This window comes from Tachyglossus aculeatus, chromosome X2 (assembly GCF_015852505.1).
Source record: "Tachyglossus aculeatus isolate mTacAcu1 chromosome X2, mTacAcu1.pri, whole genome shotgun sequence".
Taxonomy (NCBI): Eukaryota; Metazoa; Chordata; class Mammalia; order Monotremata; family Tachyglossidae; genus Tachyglossus; species Tachyglossus aculeatus.
Window position 1 is genome coordinate 15,898,398 of NC_052100.1, and position 25,048 is coordinate 15,923,445.

Consider the following 25,048-nt stretch of genomic DNA (forward strand, 5'->3'; position numbering starts at 1 on the left):
GAGTTGAAATTACTAAATCGCCTGACCTTGTGGCCAGGAAGCAGTGCGAGGGACAAGGAGAGCAGGATTTTCAGTGAAGTTCTGGAGGAAGGGCCCCAGACCAACTGCATTGAGTGTCTGGATGTGGGGGAGGGGGGGTAGACCTGCGGTGAACTGAAGGCGGGGTGGGTGGAAAAAGGATAAGCAGGGAAGAGAATTTAAGAATACTTAAATTATGCTCTTCTCCCATTCTCAATCATTAGGAATTAATAGGAAGCTACCCTCCTTTTGATTATGTCTTTCATATCTCTCCCAAGTCCCTTCCTCTGGAGGTGACCCCTGCAGCAGGGGCAGGGAAGGGCAGCATCTGTGGCCCATGGGGAGCAGACCATTTACCGGGGATGTGTAGTTGGATGGGGGACAGCAAGGCCGTTCAGGCAGGGATGTGGGCCTGGGGGCAGTGTCTCTGGCACTCTGCTTGGGAGCAGACTGTCTGCCAGGGACACATGCACAGAGGGAGCCAGGGGCCTCTCTGTATCCAGAAGGGGTAGTTTGGGTGGAGAGGGGCCACTCCAGCAGGGGCAGGGGGATGCAGATTCTGGCATGCAGCTTTGTGGGTGGAAAGGTACAGAGAGGCCATTCCAGAGAGGCACATCTGGGGAGCAGACCATCCGTCCATTGAGGACATGGGCGGGTGGAGGGGAGGGAGAGGTCAGGCCAGTATCAGATTACATCATGACTGGCAGATGTCAACCATTGGGGACACAGTGCCATGTTGGGCCTTAGTTCAACCCTTTCTACTAGGGATTCGTAGATTTGATAGGATGCCTAGATGCAGTCGTAATCCAACCCAGCGCCTCTTATGCAAATCGCACCCCCGTCATGTACCCATTTCAGCTTACTGCTTGCTTGACCTAACTCCACAGATTCTGGGCCCACAGGACCTGAAGGCTGACCAGGTCCAATGGGACTCTAACTCTTCTGCTGGTTTCACATATATATATACTATCTTCACATTAAACAACTGTATTTTTCTTGAGAGAACTTTTCAGCTGCAAGTTTTGTCTTAGCTATGATTCTATACAGGACAAATCCGGCATTTAGTGCTTAGCATTAAATATTTCAAGGGTCATGTAATTGCAAGAAAGGCCCATGTCACCAGTCCTGCCTCTGAGTCTACACCGCAGGAATCCTGACATCAGCACTGCGACAGTTAACAGAAAGCATCTTAGAATCCAAACCAGGCCTTCCCTCTGCTCCCCCCCCCCCGCCCCCCATCTTTGTCCTTTCTCATGCCCCCATTGAGTCTGGGTAGATTCAGGGCTGTCTCCAACAAGGGAGGGCAAAGTAGGATTACCCATACACCCAGATATCATTTTTAAATACGGCATACTCCCAGGTCAACCAGGAAGCATGCACAAAAAAAAATGCTATACCATGAGCTTGCTTTCTTTCTTGTCGCCACAAGTTTCATTGCAAAGTGCTAGTTACGCCCCACTCTCCCAACTCTCCCCAACCCCCAAACTCAAACTGAAAAAAGGATGGGAACCTATCACCAGGAATCAGATTTTTCTTATAAAACTGCCATGCTCTTGGGCCACTGCACAAAAACACAGTGCTAGCATAGGTGATACTGGCACCCCAGGGGGCAAAAAGCCAAGTTGCTCTTTTCCAACTAGACAAGAATCCCAGAAGACTGAGGGAGGAGTGGTTTTCCTGATTCTAGCACAATACAACCAAAGGCTAATAAGTACAGCTCAAGTCGCGCAGCATTTTATGGAATACTTTTGTTGGAACAACTTACACCTGTTCAAAATGGGTAATTCCGTCAATCAATCAATCACACTTATTGAGCGCTTGCTGTGTACATAGCATTCAATATAAATTCAATAGCAATAGCAATTCAATAGAAAGGCTGCATTTTTTCTTATTCTCTTTCAGAAAGGGTTATAAATGGATAACTGTTTCTTTGTTTAGTAATGTTTCTTTGTTTAGTTTACCAAGCGCTTAGTACAGTGCTCTGCACACAGTAAGCGCTCAATAAATACGATTGATTGATTTGTTGCACTGAAAAGTGATCTCCAGTCCACCAAGACAGCCACACGTTAAGCTCATGGAGAAAACAGACATCTGCAAAGAGCTCTACAGGATTCTTACAACAGCCCGGTAGGAACAGAAAACTCCAACCACAATCTCCAATATAGACAATGAGGGGAAATTGATCATATCTACCAGAAAGCTATCAAGTCATCAAGACTGGTTCAATATAAGTGTCTCAAATAAAATAATCTACTTATAGCAAAATAATCTCTGCACCATCAACACTTTGCAGAACCTGATGACTCAGACAAAAGACTTAGACTTACTTAGATTGGGAGCCCCATGCGGGGCAGGGACGGAGTCCTACTTGATTAACTTGTATCTACCCTAGCATTTCAAACAGCGACTGACACACAATTAAGTGCTTAACAAATACCAAATATTTTTTAAAAAGGGGGAGGGAGTGGGGAGAAACAGCAGCTTATAGAAACTTAGGTTGCCACATGCCAAACAAGTACAAGACACCATACACATCAAGTGGGAGTCAGGCCTGGGGTTCTAATCCCAGCTCCACCACTTACCTGCTGTGTGATCTTGGGCTGGTGTAGTGGATACAGCACAGGGCTGGGAGTCAGAAGGTCATGGATTCTATTCCCAGCTTAGCTACTTGTCTGCTGTGTGGCCTTGGGCAAGTCATTTCACTTTTCTGTGCCTCAGTTACCTCATTAGTAAAATGGGGATTAAGGCTGTGAGCCCCATCTGGGACAGGGACTGTGTCCAACCCGATTTACTTGTATCCACCCCAGTGCTTAGTATAGTGCTTAACACACAGTAAACACAACAAATACCACAGTTATTACTTCACTTCTCTGGGATTCAGTTACCTCATCTGAAAAAGTGGGGATTAAGGCTGTTAGCCCCATCTGGGACAGGAACTGTGTCCAACCCAATTTGCTTGTACCCACCTCAATTATTACACTAAGTACAGTACCTGCCACATAGTAAGCGCCTAACAAATACCACAATTAACCCAATGGCATACTTGCTGAGAGCTACTGTCATGGAGGGATCCACCTGCTTAAATACTTACCAAGTTCGTCCTCAAAATAATAATGAACAATAATAATAATAATAATCGTGGCATTTGTATTTATGGTACTTATCTCTCCTCAAGAGATCTCTCCCTGGAGAGATGCCTCAGAATCCCAAACATGCTCCCAACATTGATTAAAGCACCTATCAAGACATCATATTACCCTCCATGGTTAAGAAGACCTAGCCAGAGCCCTTTTGGACTGTCTCCTGAAGACTCTCATTGACTGAACAGTCATGGAATCAAAATGCGGCTTCTGACCCAAGTGTGGCACAGCAGATAGGACCTGTACAGGAAAAAGTGCAAGGGGCAGCACCAAAATCTTTTGATGGCTTTTGTGAACCTAATGAAAGCATTCGAAACCCTCAGTAGAGCCAGACGCTAGAAACGGCTTGGGAAATTTAGCTGCCCTCAGACATTTGTTAAGCTGCCAAGGTGGTCGTACAATGACCTGACTGATCACATCAGAGACAGGTGGGCTGGCTGACCCATCCTCCACTACCAATGGGGTCGAGCATACATGAGGAGTAGAGCCAGTCTTGTTCAATTTTCTGGCATGGCCCGATCCAGAGCTATATCGTACACTCATCGCTGACGCAGCCCAGGATCCCAAAGCCCCACCCGACATTGCCGCCAATCACTGCGAGAAAGTCCATTCCCTCTCCCTCCAGCCACTTTTGACCTGGCCGGCCACATGACTGGGCAGAAACCCCCCCAGAAACTTCTGGGCTCTGTTTGCCAGGAAACCAAGGAGGAAGGTGCACCCAGGGAGGGGAGCCAGTGGGGAGTCCCTGCCCTTCCTAACCTGCCCTGACTCTGCACTGCCTTTGGCTAAAGTGAAGAAACCCCAATTCCGCCATTCCCCCATGATGGTCACTTTCCAACACGGCAGGAGCTGACTGCTGCCATGCCAGCTGCCACAGCCTTGGCCCCAGCCACTCCACTTCAGTTGCCTCTGCTGCCTCTGCCCAAAGCCAGCCCCTCAAGTGTAGCTTTCCCCGAAGTCCCATGCTAGGTAAAGTGGTAGTACCATCCCCCAGTTTCCACTTGTCGCCCCACTGGTGTCAGAAAGGGGAATAAATAAAGAGAAGAGCTTACAGGACCATTTTTATCAATCAATCAATCAATCATATTTATTGAGCGCTTACTATGTGCAGAGCACTGTACTAAGCGCTTGGGAAGTACAAATACCCGGAGGTCCCACTCATCAGGTTCGGGGAGGTTTGTTCCAAAATGAAACTTGATAAGCTGCACACCAGTCTATGGGAAAGCCAACCCCATGATAAAGCCACTCACAATGTAGCCAGGTGTTCCAGGTGCAAATCACGACTGCTGTGTGTGTGGGGGGGGTACCATTTATGAACCTGTTTAGCATCCTCTTGGCATTTTGCAGGTCTGTTTACTTAATTGTACATTAAATTATTTTGACGAATCTACTTGTAAATATTTTGACTTCTGTCTTCCCAGGTGGGCAAGCACTTCTTTGGTTAGGTACTTAACTAGTGCACCGCATCCAGTGGGTTCTCAATAAATGCTATTACTAGCCACTAGGATGTAAGGAGAGATTTGGGTGCAGACCTTAGCATATGCTTCTACTCCTCAACAAAATTCTTCCAACTCCGAAGTCTTCAATCAAGCAATGGCATTTATTGAGCACTAAGTGCTAGGCACTATATTAAGTGCTTGAGAAAGTTCAACAGTAGCAAAGCACATGTTCCTTGCCTTCAAGATGCTTACAATCTAATGGGGAAGGCACACAAAAATTTACTTGTAGATGGTGTAAGCCAGGGTAAGAACAAGTATGAAGCAGGAAACAGTACAGACACATCAGGATGAAATTGAACAAATAATTGACTATACAGAAAAATATGTAAATAAAATATACACACATCCATGAATGCTGAGGACAAGAGCACTTCAAGCTACATCCAAAGTTCAGGAATCCCTATATGCAGATTCCTAAAGGCCCACACCCAAAAAGCTCTGCCACTGACTGAAATCCACATCACTGAATCAGCCAGACAAGATGGTAATCAAAATATGGGCTTATGCATCAGCCTGCACTTAGGAAATTTCCATACACACAACCAAGAATCTATGGTGACAACCCAGAGTTAAACAATGCCCCAGAATTCTGGACACGGAATTAGAACATCAAGTCAAAAAGGCCAGCCCAATTCTTCGGCAAATCACTACACAGAATGTAATAATAATAATTATGGCATTTGTTAAGCACTTACTATGTGCTAGGCACTGTACTAAGCGCTGTGGTGGATACAAGCAAATCAGGTTGGACACAGTCCTTTGTCCCATGTGGAGTTCAGACTCAATCCCCATTTTACAGATGAGTTAGAGGCACAGAGAAGTGAAGTGACTTGCCCAGGGTCACACAACAGTCAAGTAGTGGAGCCGGAATTAGAACCCATGTCCTTCCGACTTCCAGGCCCATGCTCTATTCACTATGCCATGCTGCTTCTCAGATGAATGTGGCAGATGAAACTCCTCCAGGTCTACAGAGCTAAAGTTCTGCCCAACTTTACCGCTATGAGATTTGGATCCCCCAAGGATGCCAGGCGACTGGCATATGTGACCCCTCTTGACTATACTCAATATCAAACAGCAAGACAATAATAATAATAATGGCATTTGTTAAGTGCCTATGTGCCAAGCACTGTTCTAAGCACTGGGGTACATACAAGGTAATCACGCTGTCCCACTTGGGGTGCATGGTCTTAATCTCCATTTAAGACCACAAAAAACATATTCTTGGAAGAAAGTCAACATTCCCACCCAGCTGTACTGGGAGCAAGACTTATGAGGAGAATGGATAAGATTGGAATATTAGCATCTGCCTCCCCCTCTAGACTGTAAGGTCATTGTGGGCAGGGAACATGTCTACCAACTCTGTTGCACTGTACCCTCCCAACTGCTCAGTACAGAGCTCTGAACATAGTAATCACTCAATAAATACCAGTGATGATGATTAGGACCTATCCAAGTGCTGGCTATAGGGTGAGTTGAAATTGAGAAAATGTAAGCCGGGACAGGGGAAATGTTCCAAGGACACAAAGTCAGGCTGCATCGAAGCAGAGAACCACTGGGAAACTGTTGCAGGCAGAACAAGGTGCACTATAATCAAAAAGGAGCTGCTGTTTTTGAGTAGGGGCTTCGAAGAGGACTATGAGACAAGGAGATTAAAACAAAAACAGTGCCAGGCACTACACTCAGCAAACAATGACAACGTAACCAAGGACAGTCTTTGGATGTTTCACAGTGTGTTTGGGACTGTGGGTTTGGTATTGGCCATTTCAGCTACTCACACACTCATAGATGTATGTTACTCTTCAGTGTATCTTCTTGGGCCGTGTTTCCCCATTCCTCAAAAAACTCCAGTTGTTGCCCATCCACCTCTGCATCAAACAAAAACTCTTCACCACTGGCTTTAAAGCACCCAATCACCTTGCCCCCTCCTACCTCACCTCACTAATCTCCTACTACAATTCAGCCCACACACTTCGTTCCTCTAACGCTGACCATCTCACTGTAGCTCAATCTCGTCTGTCTCACTGCTGACCTCTTCCCCACATTCTACCTCTTGCCTGGAATGCCCTCCCTCCTCCTATCAGACAGATAATTGCTCCCCCCACTTCAAAACCTTATTGAAGGCCCATCTCCTGTAAGATGCCTTCCCTAAGCCCTCCTCTCCTCTTCTCCCACTCCCTTCTGCGTCGTCCTGACTTGCTGCCTTCATTCATCCTCCCCTCCTATCCCCACATCTGTAATATCTGTAATTTTTTGTTCATTGATTTACATTAATGTCTGTCTCCCCCTCTAGACTATGAACTCATTGTGGGCAGGGAATGTGTCTGTTTGTTGTTGTATTCTACTCTCCCAAGCACTTGATACAGTGCTTTACACACAGTAGGCACTCAATAAATACGACTGAATGAATGAATAGCAGAAATAATACAAAAAATTGTATATCTACTTTCAATCACCAGTAACTCACCAAAAAATGAGGAGAGAGGGAGGGAGGAGGGGGAAGCAATGCCCAAACCAGTTTACACAGTGCTTCATCTACATCGCCGGAATCAATCAGATTGTCTGCTTACGCTCAATGCTAAAACCAAAACCTACAGTATTCTGCTTCTACCAAAATTTAAGTGTGTGAGGTTACTTGCTGGGTTTGGAAACAAATGGCACAGAGTGGAGAATGTTGGGATTCTGCAGGGGGCAAATCCAATCCACATACCAGTGTATTCTTTACGTTAAAGTACCAAATATACTTGAAAGTCAACAAAACATTCCTACACTAGGCATTTGTTTCTTCAACACTAAAATTGCACCTAAAAGGTCTGTAAAAAAGACAACGGGCCACATTAATTGAACTCTGCTGCTACACCCAAATCAATCAATCGATCGCATTTATTGAGCACTTACTGGGTGCAGATCACTGTACTAAATGCAAGGGACAGTATAACAGAGTTGGTAGAAACAGTCCCTGCCCACAATGAGCTTACAGTTTAGAAGGAGAGACAGACACTAATATGAATAAAGTGTGGTTTTGGACTTAAGTTCTGTGGGGCCGAGGACTGGGTGAATACCAAGTGCTGAAAGGGTACAAATCCAAGTACACTCTTCAGGGTTTTCCTGACTTGGGCTCACTGCATTGTTTGAGGGGCTTTTCTTCAGTCTTATTGTCAGTAGGTAGTCCTCTAGACTGTAAGTTCATTATGGGCAGGGAATGTGTCTGTTGTATTCACCCAAGTGCTTAGTACAGTGCTCTGCACACAGTAAGCACACAATTGATCGACTGACAGTACCAGGATGATTTTGGCAAAGAGGTTTGTAATCATTTGCATACCTTCTTGGGTGTATGCTACCTAGGGAACAGTCATCTGATTAGAGCAGCTCTTCAGTGATTGTTCCACATAGGATAATGCTCATACATTAAGTCGGAAGAGTCCCCCAGAAGAAATGAAGTGTATCCAGTAAGTGTTCAATAAAGGCAATAAATTCATTGATTGACTAATGGTATCCTCCCTATCTTGCAAGCCCAAAACCTTGGCACTGTCCTCAACTCATCTCTCTCCCACAATCCCACATACTCAATCTGTCCCCAAATCCTGTCAGTTCTACCTTCACATCCCTAAAATCTGCTCTTTTCCCTCCATCCAAACTGCCACTATGCTGATCCAAGCACTCATTCTATCCCACCTTGATTACTTCATCAGCCTCCTTGCTGAGCTCCCTGCCTCCTGTCTCTTCCCATTCTAGTCCTGACCTCCCCCTTTGCACAGGTCATTTTTCTAAAAAAAAAAACAAAACATTAAGTCCATGTCTCCCTACTCCTCAAGAACCTCTAATGGTCGTCCATCCACCTCCACATGAAACAGAAATGCCTTACCATCAGCTTTAAAGCACTCAATTAGCTTGCCCCTTCCCATTCAGCCTCACTGAGTTATTACAGCCCAACCAGCATACTTCGCTCCCCTAGCACCAGCTTGCTCACTCAGCCGTGATTTTGTCTACCTCACCGCCGACCTCTTTCCCACATCCTTCCTCCAGCTTGCAACTTCTTCTCCCACCATATATGCCACACCACCACTCTTCCCACCTTCAAAGCCTTAATAAGATCACATGTCCTCCAAGAGGACTTCCTCGACTAAGCATCTTTTCCCCTACTCCTCTCCCTTCTGTGTTATCTATGCATTTGGATCTGTACCCTTTAATCACTTATTATTCACTCCGCCCTCAAGCCCACAGCACTTATGCACTTATCCATAATTTATTTATACACCCTTCCAATGGAATTTATGGCGAACTTACTGTGCGCAGAGCACTGTACTAAGGGCTTGGGAGAATACAATATAATAGAGTTGGTAAACATGCTCCCTACCCACAATGAGCTTACAGTCTAGAGGGGACCCTTCCAATCCCAGAGCAGGATATGGGCTGCCGGCAGAGGTGAGGCAAGTCTCAACTGTGACTCTCTCCCACTTCTGCTCTAGGCACTTGTTCTCCTCAAACTGTGGGCCTCACAGTGGCCTCCTAAGTGTGCTATCCTTGCTATGCCAACAGACAATGTGATGCCCTTTGATCTATGGACAGTCCCGGGCTCCATGATTGGAACATTTTGGACTACCTGTTATCTTCAAACTACAAAAGACAATTAGCATCATAAGACCCAAGATCGTGACTTTAACCCATAGGTAACAGGGATGACCGAAAAGACCAATGCAGAACCAGCCCTCCCTAACATATTATGAACACACAAAAACGATCCCTTGTGGGGCTCATGTATTTACTACTTTCAGCACTTGGTGATGTTTTTGGTTTCTCAAATTAGTCTTACAAGCCCAATGATGCTTCTGCTTGAAGAACCACTCCTTTCTCAATGGCAGCACAGTGATCCGGTCTACTTGCCACAGATACTGCTCAACATTCATCTGCAATGCCTCATTCCCTAAAGCTGCTCTTCACTGCATCCACAAAGCATTTCCTCTTCACTGTTTATGGTCACTTGCCATACAGTAGTTGTCTGGGTATCTGTACTGTTATTCACTCTAACACACCCTGAGATTCACAGTAAAACTGTGAATTCCATCAACATTTCAATGAGTCATATTTCTTAAGCACCTACCGTATGCGGAGCACTGTCCTAAGTGTTTTGAAAAGATCAACAGAAGTAAGGGGCAGTCCCTGCCTTCAAGGAGCTTACAATTTAACAGAGAAGAAAGGCAGTCAAAAATTCTTTACAAGTACAGGGGAACAGGAGAAAAACTTAGCTGCAACTCGAATGAACTGAACAACTACATGGATTATGTAAACTGATATATGCATGAGTGCAAAGGGTGGCCCAAATTAATCCTGTTGCAGACAGGATGTCAGGGAGGCTTTGAAGATGGGAAGGACTGTGATCTGGCAGTTTTCACGGGTCCATGAACTTTGTTCTCGGATGAAGCCCTTTCCAGGGTGGCCCATATCTTCATAACCTTCAAATAGGATTATGCTAAGGCATCCAGGTTGGCACTATCCAGAAAGGCCACTTAATAATAATAATAACAAAAACAACAATTGTGGTATTTGTTGAGCACTTACTATGTGCCAGCCACAGTTCTAAGCATTGGAGTACATAAAAGGTAAACAGGTTGGACACAGTCCCTTTCCCACATGAGCTCACAGTCTTAATCCCCATTTTACAGATGAGGTAACTAAGGCACAGAGAAGTTAAGTGACTTGCCCAAGGTCACGCAGCAGACACATGGCAGAATCAGGATTAGAACCCATATCCTCTGACTTCCAGGTGCGAGCTTTTTCCACTAGGCCTTGTTGGAAGCTTAATCAGTACAAAGAATGTACTCCGCTTGCTATGGTGACCAGGCTATTTCCACATGTTTGTCTCTGTGTGCACATGCAACTCCTGATAGCTGCTTTCACTTTTGCTTCCTTGCTTCTTGATCCTTATAAAGCTTCTGCTTAGAGTCATTCCTCTCAATGGCAGTGCAACATGCTGGTATAACCTCAGCAATTAACTCCCAATGTTCAGCTGAGGATCTGTTTTCCTGTATCCTTGAAAAGTTTTCTCTGTCCTTCAATTTTCCAAATTTGTGGGTACCCTGCCTTCGTTCATTAATAATAATAATAATGATGGCATTTATTAAGCGCTTACTATGTGCAAAGCACTGTTCTAAGCACTGGGGAGGTTACAAGGTGATCAGGTTGTCCCACGGGGGGCTCACAGTCTTAATCCCCATTTTACAAATGAGGTAACTGAGGCACAGAGAAGTTAGGTGACTTGCCCAAAGTCACACAGTTGACAAATGGAGGAGCTGGGATTTGAACCCCTGACATCTGACTCCAAAGCCCGTTCTCTTTCCACTGAGCCATGCTGCTTTCATTCTCTTCATGTGTCCCACCCAGCAAAGCTAGGTTGAGGTGAGCACGGTTCCTCAATGCCAGGAGACTGGCTTTGTCCCCAAATTCCATGGTCTGTGAACGTGCCTTGACACTGAAGCTGAAGTAGAGTCCATAAGTGGCACTGATGAAACTGCCCAAGGAGTCCAACGTGGCAACAGTGTGGCAACTCACACAGCTGCAGAAAAATCCAGACCCACACTGTAGACCTTTAGTTTGGTCGGGAGCTTGAAACCACGCTTGCCGTCACATTCGTAATCTTGGTTGAATACATTACTAGTAAGCCATTTCTGTCTTTTAGATGGTGCGGTTATTTCTTGGTCTTTTTATTTCTGTTTCTTGGGCTCAGAGGGTGGGGGAGAGACCTCCTGGCCACAGATGCTAAGTGATTAACGGCTTTAAGTGGGGTTTTCTGCAGGCATTTTTTCCTAAGCAAGCCCTCATATATCGCTCTTCTCCACTGAAACAACTTTTCAGAACCCAAGTGGCACTCCCACATCCTAAAACCACTGGTGTCCAATTCTTCATATATGCCAACTGGGCGTCCAGCAGGGTCTGTTGTTGAAAGTTCTTCCATTCCATGGTGGCAGACAGCACCTGGTTTCCCAGCGAAGACCCCAATGATTGGTACGGTGGATCTGAGTGTCTCACTCAACAGCAGTGTCCCAACAGGATGAGGGCTCAGCAGGGTGGACTGCTGCTGTGATGATCCATAAAGCAATGCAGGTCTATGACCACACACAGCACCTAGACCCTTACCAACCATCTCGCAAGGAGTGATGTTGGCTTCCAGGGGCCAGAGCTAGAGTGTGTGGATGGTTCAGTGCAAACCATCAGCATGTATGCCACTGACAGCAGAATGCCTCATATCTGCACTTAAACAAGTCTGCCGTGAATAGGTGGTCCAGGATTTGGGTCGCTTGATCACCGAAAAGGCAGCAGCTCTGCTGGGCAGCCCCCTGGAGGTCTCAGCAGTCCCACTCAGGGTGGCACTGCTCACCTCAGATGGGGAAGTGGGCTAGAAAAGGTGTCCCTAAAAATTGCCTGCCTCACCCTAACCCAGCTCACCAGACGATCAGAACTGGTGAGCCGTGCACCTGCGGTACAAAAACAACAGAAAAAGGGTTGAAACTGCGAAGATAGCCACTGCATCACAGTGCATCAGGATGCTAGGTATCAATGAAAATTGTCACTGGCCTAGAAGAAGAGCAACAACTCTACCTCTACATGACCCAGACTGGTACTGAGTCGATATCGCGGCACTAACCGAGACTAGGCCTCTCAGGTGGAGGTCAGTGCTGCACACATACCTTGTTCAGGAGTGGCCTTCCATCTTCAGAACGACACCTAGCAGGGAGCTGGATTTGCCATCAGCCAAACACGGGGATCAGGCCTTCCAAATCTGCCCAGAGGCACGCTCAGCAACAGGGAACTGGCTTTTCACGGGCCTGGGGCGTACCCAAGTGTGGCTTTTTCATGCCTTAGAGAAAAGATCACTGCCATCTGGCACCACTTTTAAAATGAAAATACGGTCTGTCCTGATTGGGTCACCACCTAGGTTTAGAGTTCAGGGCTCAAACAGTGACTGATAGGGACTTTCCCATGGAGAGATTCTATCTTGAGAATGTCCACATCTTCTTGATCAGTGATTACTATTATTAATGCCATGAATGGGTAGAGAACTGTTCCTTTCTTCCCATCCATTTTCTAATTGTGTTCTCATATTTTGGCCAGGTCTTTCCCAGTTTGGACCTTGAAACCTAATATTTTACAATGCTGTGTTATTTAGTTGTGTGGGTTGAAACTACTCAATCAAATGAACATAATGCCATTGTCCAGTACAATATTTACATTTAGAGCCTTGAAAAACAATTTAAAATTTATCTTACCAAATCGCCTAGAAGTCAAAGGCAGTGATTCCACTGGAGGTTAAGGTTACCTACGAGCGTGAGTGGGCTCAAAACTCAAACTCTAGAAAAACTTTTTTCCCCACTCTGCCTAAGAAAACATGCAATTGTTCTGTTCCTTAGCCAACCAAATCCCATTTTCACACACCAATGTGTACCTGAATCACATGAAATGTTCATGGTATTCTCTAGTGATCTTTATTTGAAACCAGCAGCTGCCTAAACAAGACTGACTCTTCCCTCCCAACATATAACTAAGCACATTACACATGCTATCAACAGAAAACCTACAGACATGTGCTGAGCTAGTTACAGAGAAATTGACTGACTGTTCCCCTAAGCTTCACAGTGAATGTTTTAGCCAGACATACCTGGGTTAGAAGCATGAATGCATTGTCTGCTCGGAGATTTTTCTTCAGAAACTCCACACAGTGGGCTTCAAGGGCAGGGACAGCATATTTTTTAGCTGTGTAAAGTGTTGTCATTACAGTCTCTGGTCCAATCTGTACCTCATCAGAATAAAGAAATCTGAAAGCAGACAAAACAAACACTGGGCTAATGAGATTAAAGCCTGCTTTAACTGAGTGGGGACTTGAATGTCAACAGCCCAAAGAGAAAAATATAAACTGGAATGTAATAAGCAAACACCGCTTTCAACATGTTAGAAAACAGAACACCTGGGAGACAGTGTATTCTACTGGAAATAACTCTGGACTTCAAGTCAGGAGATCTAGTCTAGTCTGAGTCATGCTCCTGGCACATCATTTGACTGGGTAAGTCACATAACCTCTCTGCATCTACTTTTCTCCATCTGGCCCTCTCAGGGAGGGAGAAGAAATGAGATAATAAATAGATGGGAAACTCCTTTGAGCTCTTTGGAACAACCAGGGCAAGATAGTTCTGGAATACAACCATTAGGCATTTCTTCCCCTCCAGCTCACTGATCCATTTGATGTTTCTCTAGGTGGCAAGGCCTTTCCTGACCCAGTAGATTGGATTTTACCAACATGCACCTCCCCTGTCATGATCTCTAACTTTTCTATCACTTTGGATATATTAAGGATGATGGAGCCTCTTGTTGAGAACCTGCAAAAAAGGAACTGATTCTAGTGCTAGTGGTTGGCCCAGTGCTACACACACTCTCTTGCCCCTGCTAGTAAATACAATGTATAAATGCATTACCGTGCAACTATATTGTTCATTTTGACGATGATGCCACTGGAGGTTAAGATTACCTATGAGCGTGAGTGGGCTCAAAAGCCCAATGCCAACCATAAATCAGAATACTGATGCTCAGACCCCAGAATCTTAGGGACAGAAGTAACTTGGTATATAATCGTGGCTCAGTGGAAAGAGCACGGGCTTTGGAGCCAGAGGTTATGGGTTCGAACCCCGGCTCCACCACGTGTCTGCTGTGTGACCTTGGGCAAGTCACTTCACTTCTCGGAGCTTCAGTTACCTCATCTGTAAAATGGGGATGATAACTGTGAGGCCCACACGGGACAATCTGATCACCTTGTATCCCCCCACAGCGCTTAGAACAGTGCTTTGCACATAGTAAGCACTTAACAAATGCCATCATTATTATTATTATATAATCTAGCCCATCCTTCTACTTCTAAACAGGACTAGAAAATGCAATTATCTAACCTATTTTTAAGAGGTGGCTAAGGGAAGGAGACTCTCCCAGCATCCCATTATGGTATCCAACAGGCTTTGGCTTGATTTCAAACATTAATCAGTGGAATATTAAGAGGAAGATCAGGTTTCCAGAATGTACACTTCGTGCCCAAGACTTCACACTCTGACTCTCCAACTTGTGTTTCATTTCTCAGGCTAATCAAAATACGGAATCTGTTACAATAATGGAAAGGAAAGAAGTGCAGACAAACCACAGAAATAGAACTAGAATCAACTTAGTTATTAAGCATTTACCATGTGACAAACTTTGTGTTCAGCACTGGAGTAGATACAAGATGAGTAGAGCAGACTTAGTCCCTGTTTCACATAAGCCTAAAATGGAGGGAGAGCAGGTATCTTATCCCCATGTTAAAGGTGAGGATGCAGGGGCACAGAGAGGTTAAGTGACTTGTCCAAGGTCACACAGCAGATCACTGGCAGAACTGGAATTGGAAGCCAGGTCTCCACACTCCTAGATCCATGCTTTTTCCACTAGGCCGCATTTTATAATAATAATCATGGTATCTGTTAAGTGTTTACTATGTGCTAAACACTATATGAAGTGCAGGGGTAGATACAAGATCATCGGGTCACAGTTCTTGGTCTACATGGCACTCCCAGTCTATGGGGGAGGAACAACAGTTACTGAATTTTACAGATAAGTAACAATAATAATAATTGCGGTATTTGTTAAGCACTTACTATAGGTCAGGCACTGGACTAAGCGCTGGGGTAGAGACAAGATAATCGGGTTGGACAGAGTCCCTGGCCCACACAGGGATCACAGTCTTAATCCCCATTTTACAGATGAGCTAACTGAAGCACACAGAAGTGAAGTGACTTGCCCAAGGTCACAGACCAGACAAGTGGTAGAGCCAGGATTAGAGGTTAGGTCCTTCTGACTCCCAGGCCCATGCTCTATTCACTAGCCACAGTGGAAACTGAAACACGAAGAAGTCAAGTGACTTGCTCAAGGTCATAGAGCAGGCAAGTGGCGGAGCTTGGATTAGAACCCAGGTCCTCTATCAGGCCTGTGCTCTTTCTACTAGGCCATGCTGCTTCTGCACAGATGATTTGCGGCCCACACTTCAGCCATTAGTTGAAACCACTCCTGCCAAAGTGATTTAAATTTCACCTCTAGACCTTCCAGCTCTCTGCTGGAAGTGCTAAAAATTAAATTAAATAAACAACAGGGCCTGGATAATTCACAAACAGGATCATTAGCATTTGAAGAATTGAGAGTTGGCTAATATTTGGTATAACATTAACAATAAAAATCATGGGATTTGCTAAGCTCTTACTACGTGCCAAGCAGTGTACTGAGCGCTGGGGCAGATACAAGATAATCAGGTCCCCCACGGGGTTCACAGTTGAAGTAGAGGGAGAACAGGCATTGAATCCCCACTTTGCAGATGAGGGAACTCAGGTCCAGAGAAGCTAAGTGAACTCGCCCAAGGTCACACGGCAGGTATGTTATGGAGCCAAAATCAGAACCCAGGTCCTCTGATTCCCAGGCCTGTGCTCCTTCCACTAAGCCCCATTGCTTCTCAGAAATCAAAACAAAAAATCCGGAAATCAAAACCCTGATATAAAAGCACTGTAAAACTGAAAAAACCACCATACTAGATTTAGAGGGCTTCTTTCCTGAAAAGAACTTTAAGTGACAAGTGCATATTTTCATTTATCTTCACAGCACACGTGGTCAAAGGAAGTTTTATTACCCCCAGTCTAAACTTGAAATACTGAAGAAAGAGGGAGTCAAGCCAGCTGACCAAAATGCCATCAGCATTGTGTATTAGCCAAATACACCAAGGCATTTCATTTGCAACATATTCTTTTTCAAAAATAATGAGAGTTTTCAGTTCTTATCTGCATCAACTTTTCAAAAACTTAATTTCACATCCTACTGTGGCTCCCCACTGTATTCTAGAGTTCCAGGGCAATTACATGCCTCGTAGAATTAAATGCTCTAGAAACAGAACAGATCTTGTTATGGGAAGGGATCGTGTTTGCTAATTATGTTGTGCTGGACTATCCCATGCACTTAGTACAGTGCTCTGCACATAGTAAGTGCTCCATAAATACCACTGATTGAGTACCACCTAATACTCAAAGCCCCCTACACAAGAGACATGAGTGTCCCCTTTTACTCCTCTGCTGTCCTCCATCAACATCCTTGAGCAGAATACTGAATCTGGATTGAAAATGGAGAGGACACAGTTTTCAAGCCCTCAATTTACTAGCCCAGGGTGCAGCTCCCAAGCCACAGGCAACTTCTTCACCTGCTGTGCCTCTCCTGGTGAGAAGCCAGGTAACATATGCTTATTATAACCAGGTACTCTTGCTCACCACTATACCTCCCACCCTATCCCCAGGGAACATCTGCTCACCACTGCTTCCCATTCCAGTTCAGTAGTAGTAGCAGCAGCAGTATTTATTAAGCTTCCACTTGATGCAGTGTGCCAAACTAGGTGTTTGAAGAGAACCCAGTAACAAGTGGCATTTGCTCTGCCCACAAGGAGCTAATACCCCAATGGGGAAGACAAACATACAAACATTTCCCACTTGAGTGGTCAAAATAAATAAATCAAACCCATACATACACAATATGTGCTAAAGGGGGGCTCTGTGGCTCTCTGCCACATTGTGCTTCTGGTTGCAGCTCTTCTGTTCCACAATGCTTGGCAACACCTTTTATAGGGCATCAATGGCGGGAAACGCCAAGAGAAAAGGCTTTCAAATATTTCAGAAACAAAATGATACATATCCTAAAGAAGATACACCGTACCTGTACCGTGATCCAAAAAAGCCCTTGGGACTTAAAAGTTTTACCTCCTCACCCCATGAATTCACTTAGTCTCGACAGTCTACAAATCGCCTGCTTTCATTTGTGCCCCACTTTAGCCCCATTAGTGAATGAAATAAATGGGCTTGAGGGGACTGGAAGTTCTCACAAAATGCACAAACTTGAAAAAAATGAGAGCTCCTGTCCACTTTTCCAGTAACAGGCCCTGAAAGACCATGGCATCCATATATAACATGTATCCTTTCATGTTGCTATCAGTAGCTCAAAAGACGTGCTTTTTCCAGCAGGAGATCATCCTACCATTGAGGCCCACGAAGCATCTACAATGGACTCTCAACACATTAAGTTGCTCTCCCTAAATATGAAACTATACCAACTTCAACCGATGCTCAATTTTAAAGGATTCAAAAAATTACCAAGCCACATTTATTGATCAAAAAATGAATATTGCCGCTCTGCCCTTGCACCTTTATTTTGAACAATGAGCCATTAATGTAAAGCCCACAAATCTCAAGGGTTGAAAACGGACAGGGGCTTGTCTTTGGAAAAAACAGGTTGTTAATCCTACCAAATACTAATTTCTCCAGACCAAGGGAAAACTGAAACATGTCTAATTTCAAAATGGAGCTAGAGAAAACTGTACCTGAGTCGTGACCTACCTGAATCTACTCTAGGGGAGAAAGGATCTGGACAATATCCTGTTGGGAGTTTTCCCTGCTTCTGCCACTGCTGCTCTGCTTCTGACTGGGCTCCTACTGGAGGTCAGAACTCCAGAGAGCCCTAAAAGAAGTGAAGTAGCGGAAGCAGGGAAATATAAAAACCACAGCCATTTCTGCCCCCGCCATCACCATCCTCACATCTACTGGCTCCCTTGAGTTCAAGCTTCAGTGGAGAGCTCAGCAAGATACAATCAATCGCATTTATTGAGCACTTACTGTGTGCAGAGCACTGTACTAAACACTTGGGAAGTAAAAGTTGGCAACAAATAGAGACGATCCCTACCCAACAGTGGGCTCACAGTCTAGAAGGAGGAGACAGAGAACAAAACAAAACATATTAACAAAATAAATAGAATAGATATGTACAAGTAAAATAAATAGAGTAATAAATACGTACAAACATATGTACATATATACAGGTGCTGTGGGGAAGGGAAGGAGGTAAGGCGGAGGGGATGGAGAAGGGGAGGAGGGGGAGAGGAAGGAGGGGGCTCAGTCTGGGAAGGCCTCCTGGAGGAGGTGAGCTCTCAGTAGGGCCTTGAAGGGAGGAAGAGAGCTAGCTTGGCGGATGGGCAGAGGGAGGGCATTCCAGGCCAGGGGGATGATGTGGGTCGGGGGTCGACGGCGAGACAGGCGAGAATGAGGCACGGTGAGGAGATTAGCGGCAAAGGAGTGGAGGGTGCAGGCTGGGCTGTACAACGAGAGAAGGGAGGTGAGGTAGGAGGCGGGCGAGGTGATAAAGAGCCTTGAAGCCGAGGGTGAGGAGTTTCTGCCGGTTGCATAGGTTGACTGGTAGCCACTGGAGATTTTTGAGGAGGGGAGTAGAGCGTTTCTGGACAAAGATAATCCGGGCAGCAGCGTGAAGTATGGATTGAAGTGGGGAGAGACAAGAGGATGGGAGATCGGAGAGGAGGCTGATATAGTAGTCCAGACGGGATAGGATGAGAGCTTGAACGAGCAGGGTAGACATTTGGATGGAGAGGAAAGGGCGGATCTTGGCAATGTTGCGGAGCTGAGACCGGCAGGTTTTGGTGACGGCTTGGATGTGAGGGGTGAACGAGAGAGTGGAGTCGAGGATGACACCAAGTTTGCGGGCTTGTGAGACGGGAAGGATGGTAGTGCCATCAACAGAGATGGGAAAGTCAGGGAGAGGGCAGGGTTTGGGAGGGAAGACAAGGAGTTCAGTCTTGGACATGTTGAGTTTTAGGTGGCAGGCAGACATCCAGATGGAGATGTCCTGAAGGCAGGAGGAGATGCGAGCCTGGAAGGAGGGGGAGAGAGCAGGGGCAGAGATGTAGATTTGGGTGTCATCAGCATAGAGATGATAGTTGAGGCCATGGGAGCGAATGAGGTCACCAAGGGAGTGAGTGTAGATTGAGAACAGAAGGGGACCAAGAACTGAACCTTCAGGGGGGATGAACCTTATTGAACCTGAACCTTGAGTAAGGGGATGGGAGGGGGAGGAGGAGCCTGCAAAAGAAACTGAGAATGAATGACCGGAGAGATAAGAGGAGAACCAGGAGAGGACGGAGTCTGTGAAGCCAAGGTTGGACAGTGTGTTGAGGAGAAGGGGGTGGTCCACAGTGTCGAAAGCAGCTGAGAGGTCGAGGAGGATTAAGAGAGAGTATGAGCCATTGGATTTGGCAAGCAGGAGGTCATTGGTGACCTTTGAGAGGGCAGTTTCCGTGGAATGTAGGGGACGGAAGCCAGACTGGAGGGGGTCGAGGAGAGAGTTGTTGTTGAGGAATTCGAGGGAGCGCGTGTAGATGACTCGTTCAAGGAGTTTGGAAAGGAATGGTAGGAGGGAGATGGGGCGATAACTAGAAGGTGAGGTGGGGTCAAGAGAGGGGTTTTTTAGGACGGGAGAGACATGGGCATGTTTGAAGGCAGAGGGGAAGGAACCAGGTAACAGGTAAAATAGCTTTCAACTACTCGGAGTTGTCCTGCATAGTCAATGGCGAGATTCACTTATGAGTGTGTGTGTGGCTGAAAAAAAAACAATGAGGGGCACACAGTCCAGGCCCCACTGGGCACACAAAAAGGTTGTCCCTTTGCTGTGCTGTTCTGCTTACGGTTTACAGCACCTCTTTATGCATTTGTTAAGTGCCTACTACGTGCCAGGGACTGTACTAAATGCTGGGGTAGATACAACCTAATTAGGTTGGACACAGTCCCTTGTCCCACATGGGGCTCACAGTTGTAATCCCCATTTTACAGATGATGAAACTGAGATACAGAGAAGTTAACTGACTTGCCCAAAGTGACACAGCAGACAACTGACAGAGCCAGGATCAGAACTCAGATCCTTCTGACTCCCCAAAACCCAGGCTCCATCCATAAGGCCACATTGCTTCTCTTCTCTGGCACCGTTTTCTTTTTTACCCACTTTGATCACTTCTAAGTTGCATGTGGTGGGCCAGCAGTATGTCTCCTGACACGTTCAAGATAGTCGCTGTGCATGCTCAGAGTAGAGTCCCTACCATCACCTAATGTGCAACGACCATATTTGCTTCATGACCCTCTCTCCCCCTCCTGCTGCACGCAGTAAGCGTCCTCTGAAATAAAAGCCCCTCTGCCAAAATCTGGGGTTTTTTTTTCCTCTTTTCCCCCAATTTCAACAGCTCAGCGGTGGGGAAGGTTGAATGGTGCTTAGTACAGTGCTCTGCACACAGTAAGCGCTCAATAAATACGATTGAATGAATTGAATTAATGAATGGTGTAGGGCTGGCAGGAATAGATGGGGTGGCAGGAACTGATGGGCACAGGCAGGAGACTGAGGGAGTTGGAGCCCTGGTTAGGTGGGCGGGGGCCAGTGAGCAGCAAGCAGAGTGGTTGTGTGGGGAGTTAGAGCCCAGTCTCTAGTCCAACCCTGGGAGCTGGGCACAGAGATCCAGTCAGGACCCCATCCCTATCCATCCCTCTAGACAGCAAGTTTGTGGGCAGGGAATGTGTTTACCAACAGAGTAAGCACTCAATAAATACCACTGATTGATCGACCTGGCCATAATCCTGAGCAAGTGGACCCACCAACCTCAGTGCCCACAGGAAATGACAGCTGCCGCCCTGGCCATCCTGGCCGTGGCCCCCGGGGCTGGGGGGGATGCCCGGGTAGGAGGCTGGAGGGGGGAAGCCAGCAGTCCAGGGGACTCAGTATTGTGTCTTTCAAGTACAGAACAGCTGCCTGTTTCCGGAGGTGAATCCAGAGTCAGGGTGTGGAGGAGAGCGGAGTGCAGCACTAACTACATTGCCAACATATGACTCTCAGAGCCAAGATGCCAGCAGGGGAGAGCTGGAGTAGAGCAGGGTACTGAGTTAAGCTTTCGACAGAGAATGGAGCCTCGGAGAATAGGGGTATTTGGCAACACTAAGGAGGAAACAGAGAGGCTTGGGCACTGTCCCTCCCCATGGCTGAAGAGCATTTTCTGCTACCTGTGGTGTTTTCTGACACTGGAGTGTCTGGAGTCCCCTTTTCCTGATCCCACAGCTTGGCAACTGTTGGCACAGCAGAGGCTATGCTGAAAAGCTGGGTTTCATGTTTTTTTGTTTTTTGTGTGTTTAGGGGGGAAGGGGTAGAGAGTCATGGCAGCACCCAGTCCCCCAAATCAATCGATGGTATTCATTACTTACTGTCTGCAGAACACGGTACTAAGTGCTTGGGAGAGTACAATACAACAGAGTTGGTAGATCTGTTCCCTGCCCACAACGAGCCTGTACTGAACCTCCATTTTATAGGTAAGGAAACAGAGGGATAAAGAAGTTATGTGACTTGACCAAAGTCACACAGTAGGCAATTGACAAAGCCGGGATTAGAATTTAGGTCCTCTGACTCCCAGGCCCACGCAATTTCCCACCAGACCAGGCAGTTTCAAACTCAAATTACCACAAAAGAGCAACTCAAAGGCAAAACTTAAATGTATTTAGGTGTATCCCAACATACTTCTAAAAGATACCATGAAAGACCCATTACCTTTAGAAGAAGCAGTTTCCTTGAAAAATGATATGAAATAAGCATTGAAAATGGCTGTTTATGTCTTTATACTTCTGCAGCACCTATTTTTGAAAGGTTTCACAAACTAACTTTCTAGTATTTTGCAAACTTACTCTTGACTCATTGAATGCAACCTTCCTGGCCCACTTCAGACTGCAATTTCTTTGAATTCTCAACAGTGGAGGGAGAACTTATTAACTATCCGGGTGAAATTACTGCCTGGAGCAGTATCAAGGTCCAGGAAATTGTGCTAGTGAAGCCGCAATCACTCTGACCTGAAATATGGGGTCATGTTGGGAATGCATTATTATTTGGCTAGGTGGAGATGAAGCACTTAGTACAGTGCTCTGCATACAGTATGTGTTCAATAAATACCATTAATTGATCAGTGTTCTTAGATTGATGTACTGCTTTTGAAGGCCAAACTTTCTAGCTTGCTACCTGATCTTGGAGGAATGAGCTGAACTGGGGCCTTATTGGTGCCCTTCCTTTAGATCTAGGACCTCTATAAGATATACATAGTCCATTTCCAACTACATTTCAACAGACTACCCTTCTCATAAAAGGAAACACTAAGTCAAGCAATGATAATAATAATAATGATAGCATTTATTAAGCGCTTACTATGTGCAAAGCACTGTTCTAAGCGCTGGGGGTATACAAGGTGATCAGGTTGTCCCACGGAGGGCTCACAGTCTTCATCCTCATTTTACAGATGAGGTAACTGAGGCTCAGAGAAGTGAAGTGACTTGCCCAAGGTCACAGCAGACATGTGGCGGAGCCGGGATTCGAACCCATGACCTCTGACTCCAAAGCCCGGGCTCTTTCCACTGAGCCATGCTGCTTCTCAAACATATTTGAGTGCTTACTGTACTAAACGCTTGGGAAAGTACAATATAACAGAGCTGGTAGACATGTTCCCTGCCCACAGTATAGAGGGGGAGACGGACATTACTATAAATAAGGTACAGATATAGACATAAGTGCTGTGGGCTGAGGGAGGGTTGAGCAAGGGTGCAGATCCATGTGCAAAGGCAACCCAGAAGGGAGTGGGAGTAGAGGAAAAAGGGAGTGGGAGTAGAGGAAATGAGGGCTTATTTGGGTAACTGTGCTCGAGGAGTTGATGTGCTTTAAATAGAGCTTTGATAGTGGGGGGAGTGATCATCTGTCAATCAATCCATTGTATTTATGGAGCATTTACATGTGCAGAGCATTGTACTAAACACTTGGGAGAGTACAATATAACATATCTGTTGGATTTGAAGAGGCAGGCAGGGAATATTTGCTCTGCTACTACGTTACTTTCCCAAGTGCTTAGTACAGGCACTCAATGGATTAATTTAATTGAAAGATCTTTTGGAACTGAAGCTCCTTTGGCTGTCTAGTTTATAAAATGAGCGCATCAAAACATATACCCAATTTAGTCTGCCTTAAACTCGGCTTCATCATGAAGGTAATTCTACCCTCAATAATCTGATGATAAAAAGAACTTGAAATTCACGGAAACAGTAAAGCACAACTGATAGGTTTTAAGTGAAAAAGATGGCACAGTTTAAGACATTAAAGCACACTCTCAGACAGTTTAAAGGTGGGGGGGGGGCGGTCTCGCTCTCATCTTTCCCCTTCTGAATCCTTGCCCACATCCTGCCTCTGGCCTGGAACTCCCTCCCCCTTCATATCTGACCAACCACCACTCTCCCCACCCTCAAAACCCTCCTAAAAATCATATCTCCTCCAAGAGGCTTTCCCCAATTAAGCTCTCATTTCCCCCACTCCCCCTCCATTCTGCATCACCTATGCTTTTGGATTGGCACCATATATTAAAAAGGACTTGATATTCACCCCATCCTCAGCTCCACACCACTTATATTCACATTCATAATGTATTTTAATGTCTGTTTCCCTGCCTCAACTGTAAGCTCCCAAAGGACAGGGAACATGTCTACCAACTCTGTTGTATTGTCCTCTCTCAAATGCTTAGTGCAGTGCTCTGAACAAACACACACACACACACACACACACACACACACACACACACACACAGAGAGTACTCAAATACCACCGATTGATTTTTTACCCCAAACTATGAAATATTTACTCAACAAGAAGAGTTACATATTGTTGAAACAATAACCTGTGCCCGAAAAATACATAAAATGAAAAAGGCTTACTTCAGTAAAGCTAGGAAGGCAGCAGGCTCCACATCAGGCAGCTCAATCTCTGTAGACGTTGTGGCCATTCCACCATTAAACATGGCATCGAAGACAGCACTGCCCACAGCCAACACAAACCTAACATTAAAAAAAGTATATCCTACATTAAAATTTGGCTTTTAACTAAACTGGACTTGAAATTATGATTAACCCTTGTACCTGCTTCAGAGGAAAAAGAATGAATGTTCAATGTCAAACAGAATGATCGATGGCACACTACCTCTGTTCTAGGCTACTTCACATATCTGCTTTTGAGAACATTAAAAGACAAGACAAGGCTGATGACATATGGAAAGTCTTCTGCCATCCTAATATTGAAAGGGTAACCTTCCCAAAATTCTAAAGGAGGTCTTGCAGGTTTTTCAGCAACAGCGATGGAATCCAATTTTCCTTATCACTATCACTTTTACTACACAGACAACCCTTTCCAAACCCAATTTTGTGTTTGCCATTCACCCACTCCTTGCTTGTACTACTGAGCTGACATTTAATTTCAACAATCACACCAAATAATTTTAAGTGCCAATTAAATGATAAGATAATGTATTTTTTATGGTATCTGTTAAGTGCTTACTATGTGCCAGGCAGTGTACTAAACACTGGGGTAGATACAAGATAAGTAGATTGGACAAAGTCCCTGTCCCACATAGGGCTCAAAGTCTTAATCCCTAATTTGCAGATAAAGTAACTGATGCCCAGAGATATG

At 45.5% G+C, this 25,048-nt stretch overlaps 1 protein-coding gene across 1 annotated transcript in view; it reads right to left on the minus strand.

The window, feature by feature from the left end:
* The window catches only part of BTBD2 (BTB domain containing 2), a 60,517-nt gene that overhangs the window by 17,391 nt on the left and 18,078 nt on the right, over positions 1-25,048 (minus strand). Inside the window, exons 2-3 of the mRNA XM_038770651.1 lie at positions 24,301-24,420; positions 13,308-13,464 (exon numbers count right to left, since the gene is read on the minus strand). Coding sequence (XP_038626579.1) covers positions 13,308-13,464; positions 24,301-24,420 — 277 coding nt within the window. The remainder of the gene's footprint in view (positions 1-13,307; positions 13,465-24,300; positions 24,421-25,048) is intronic.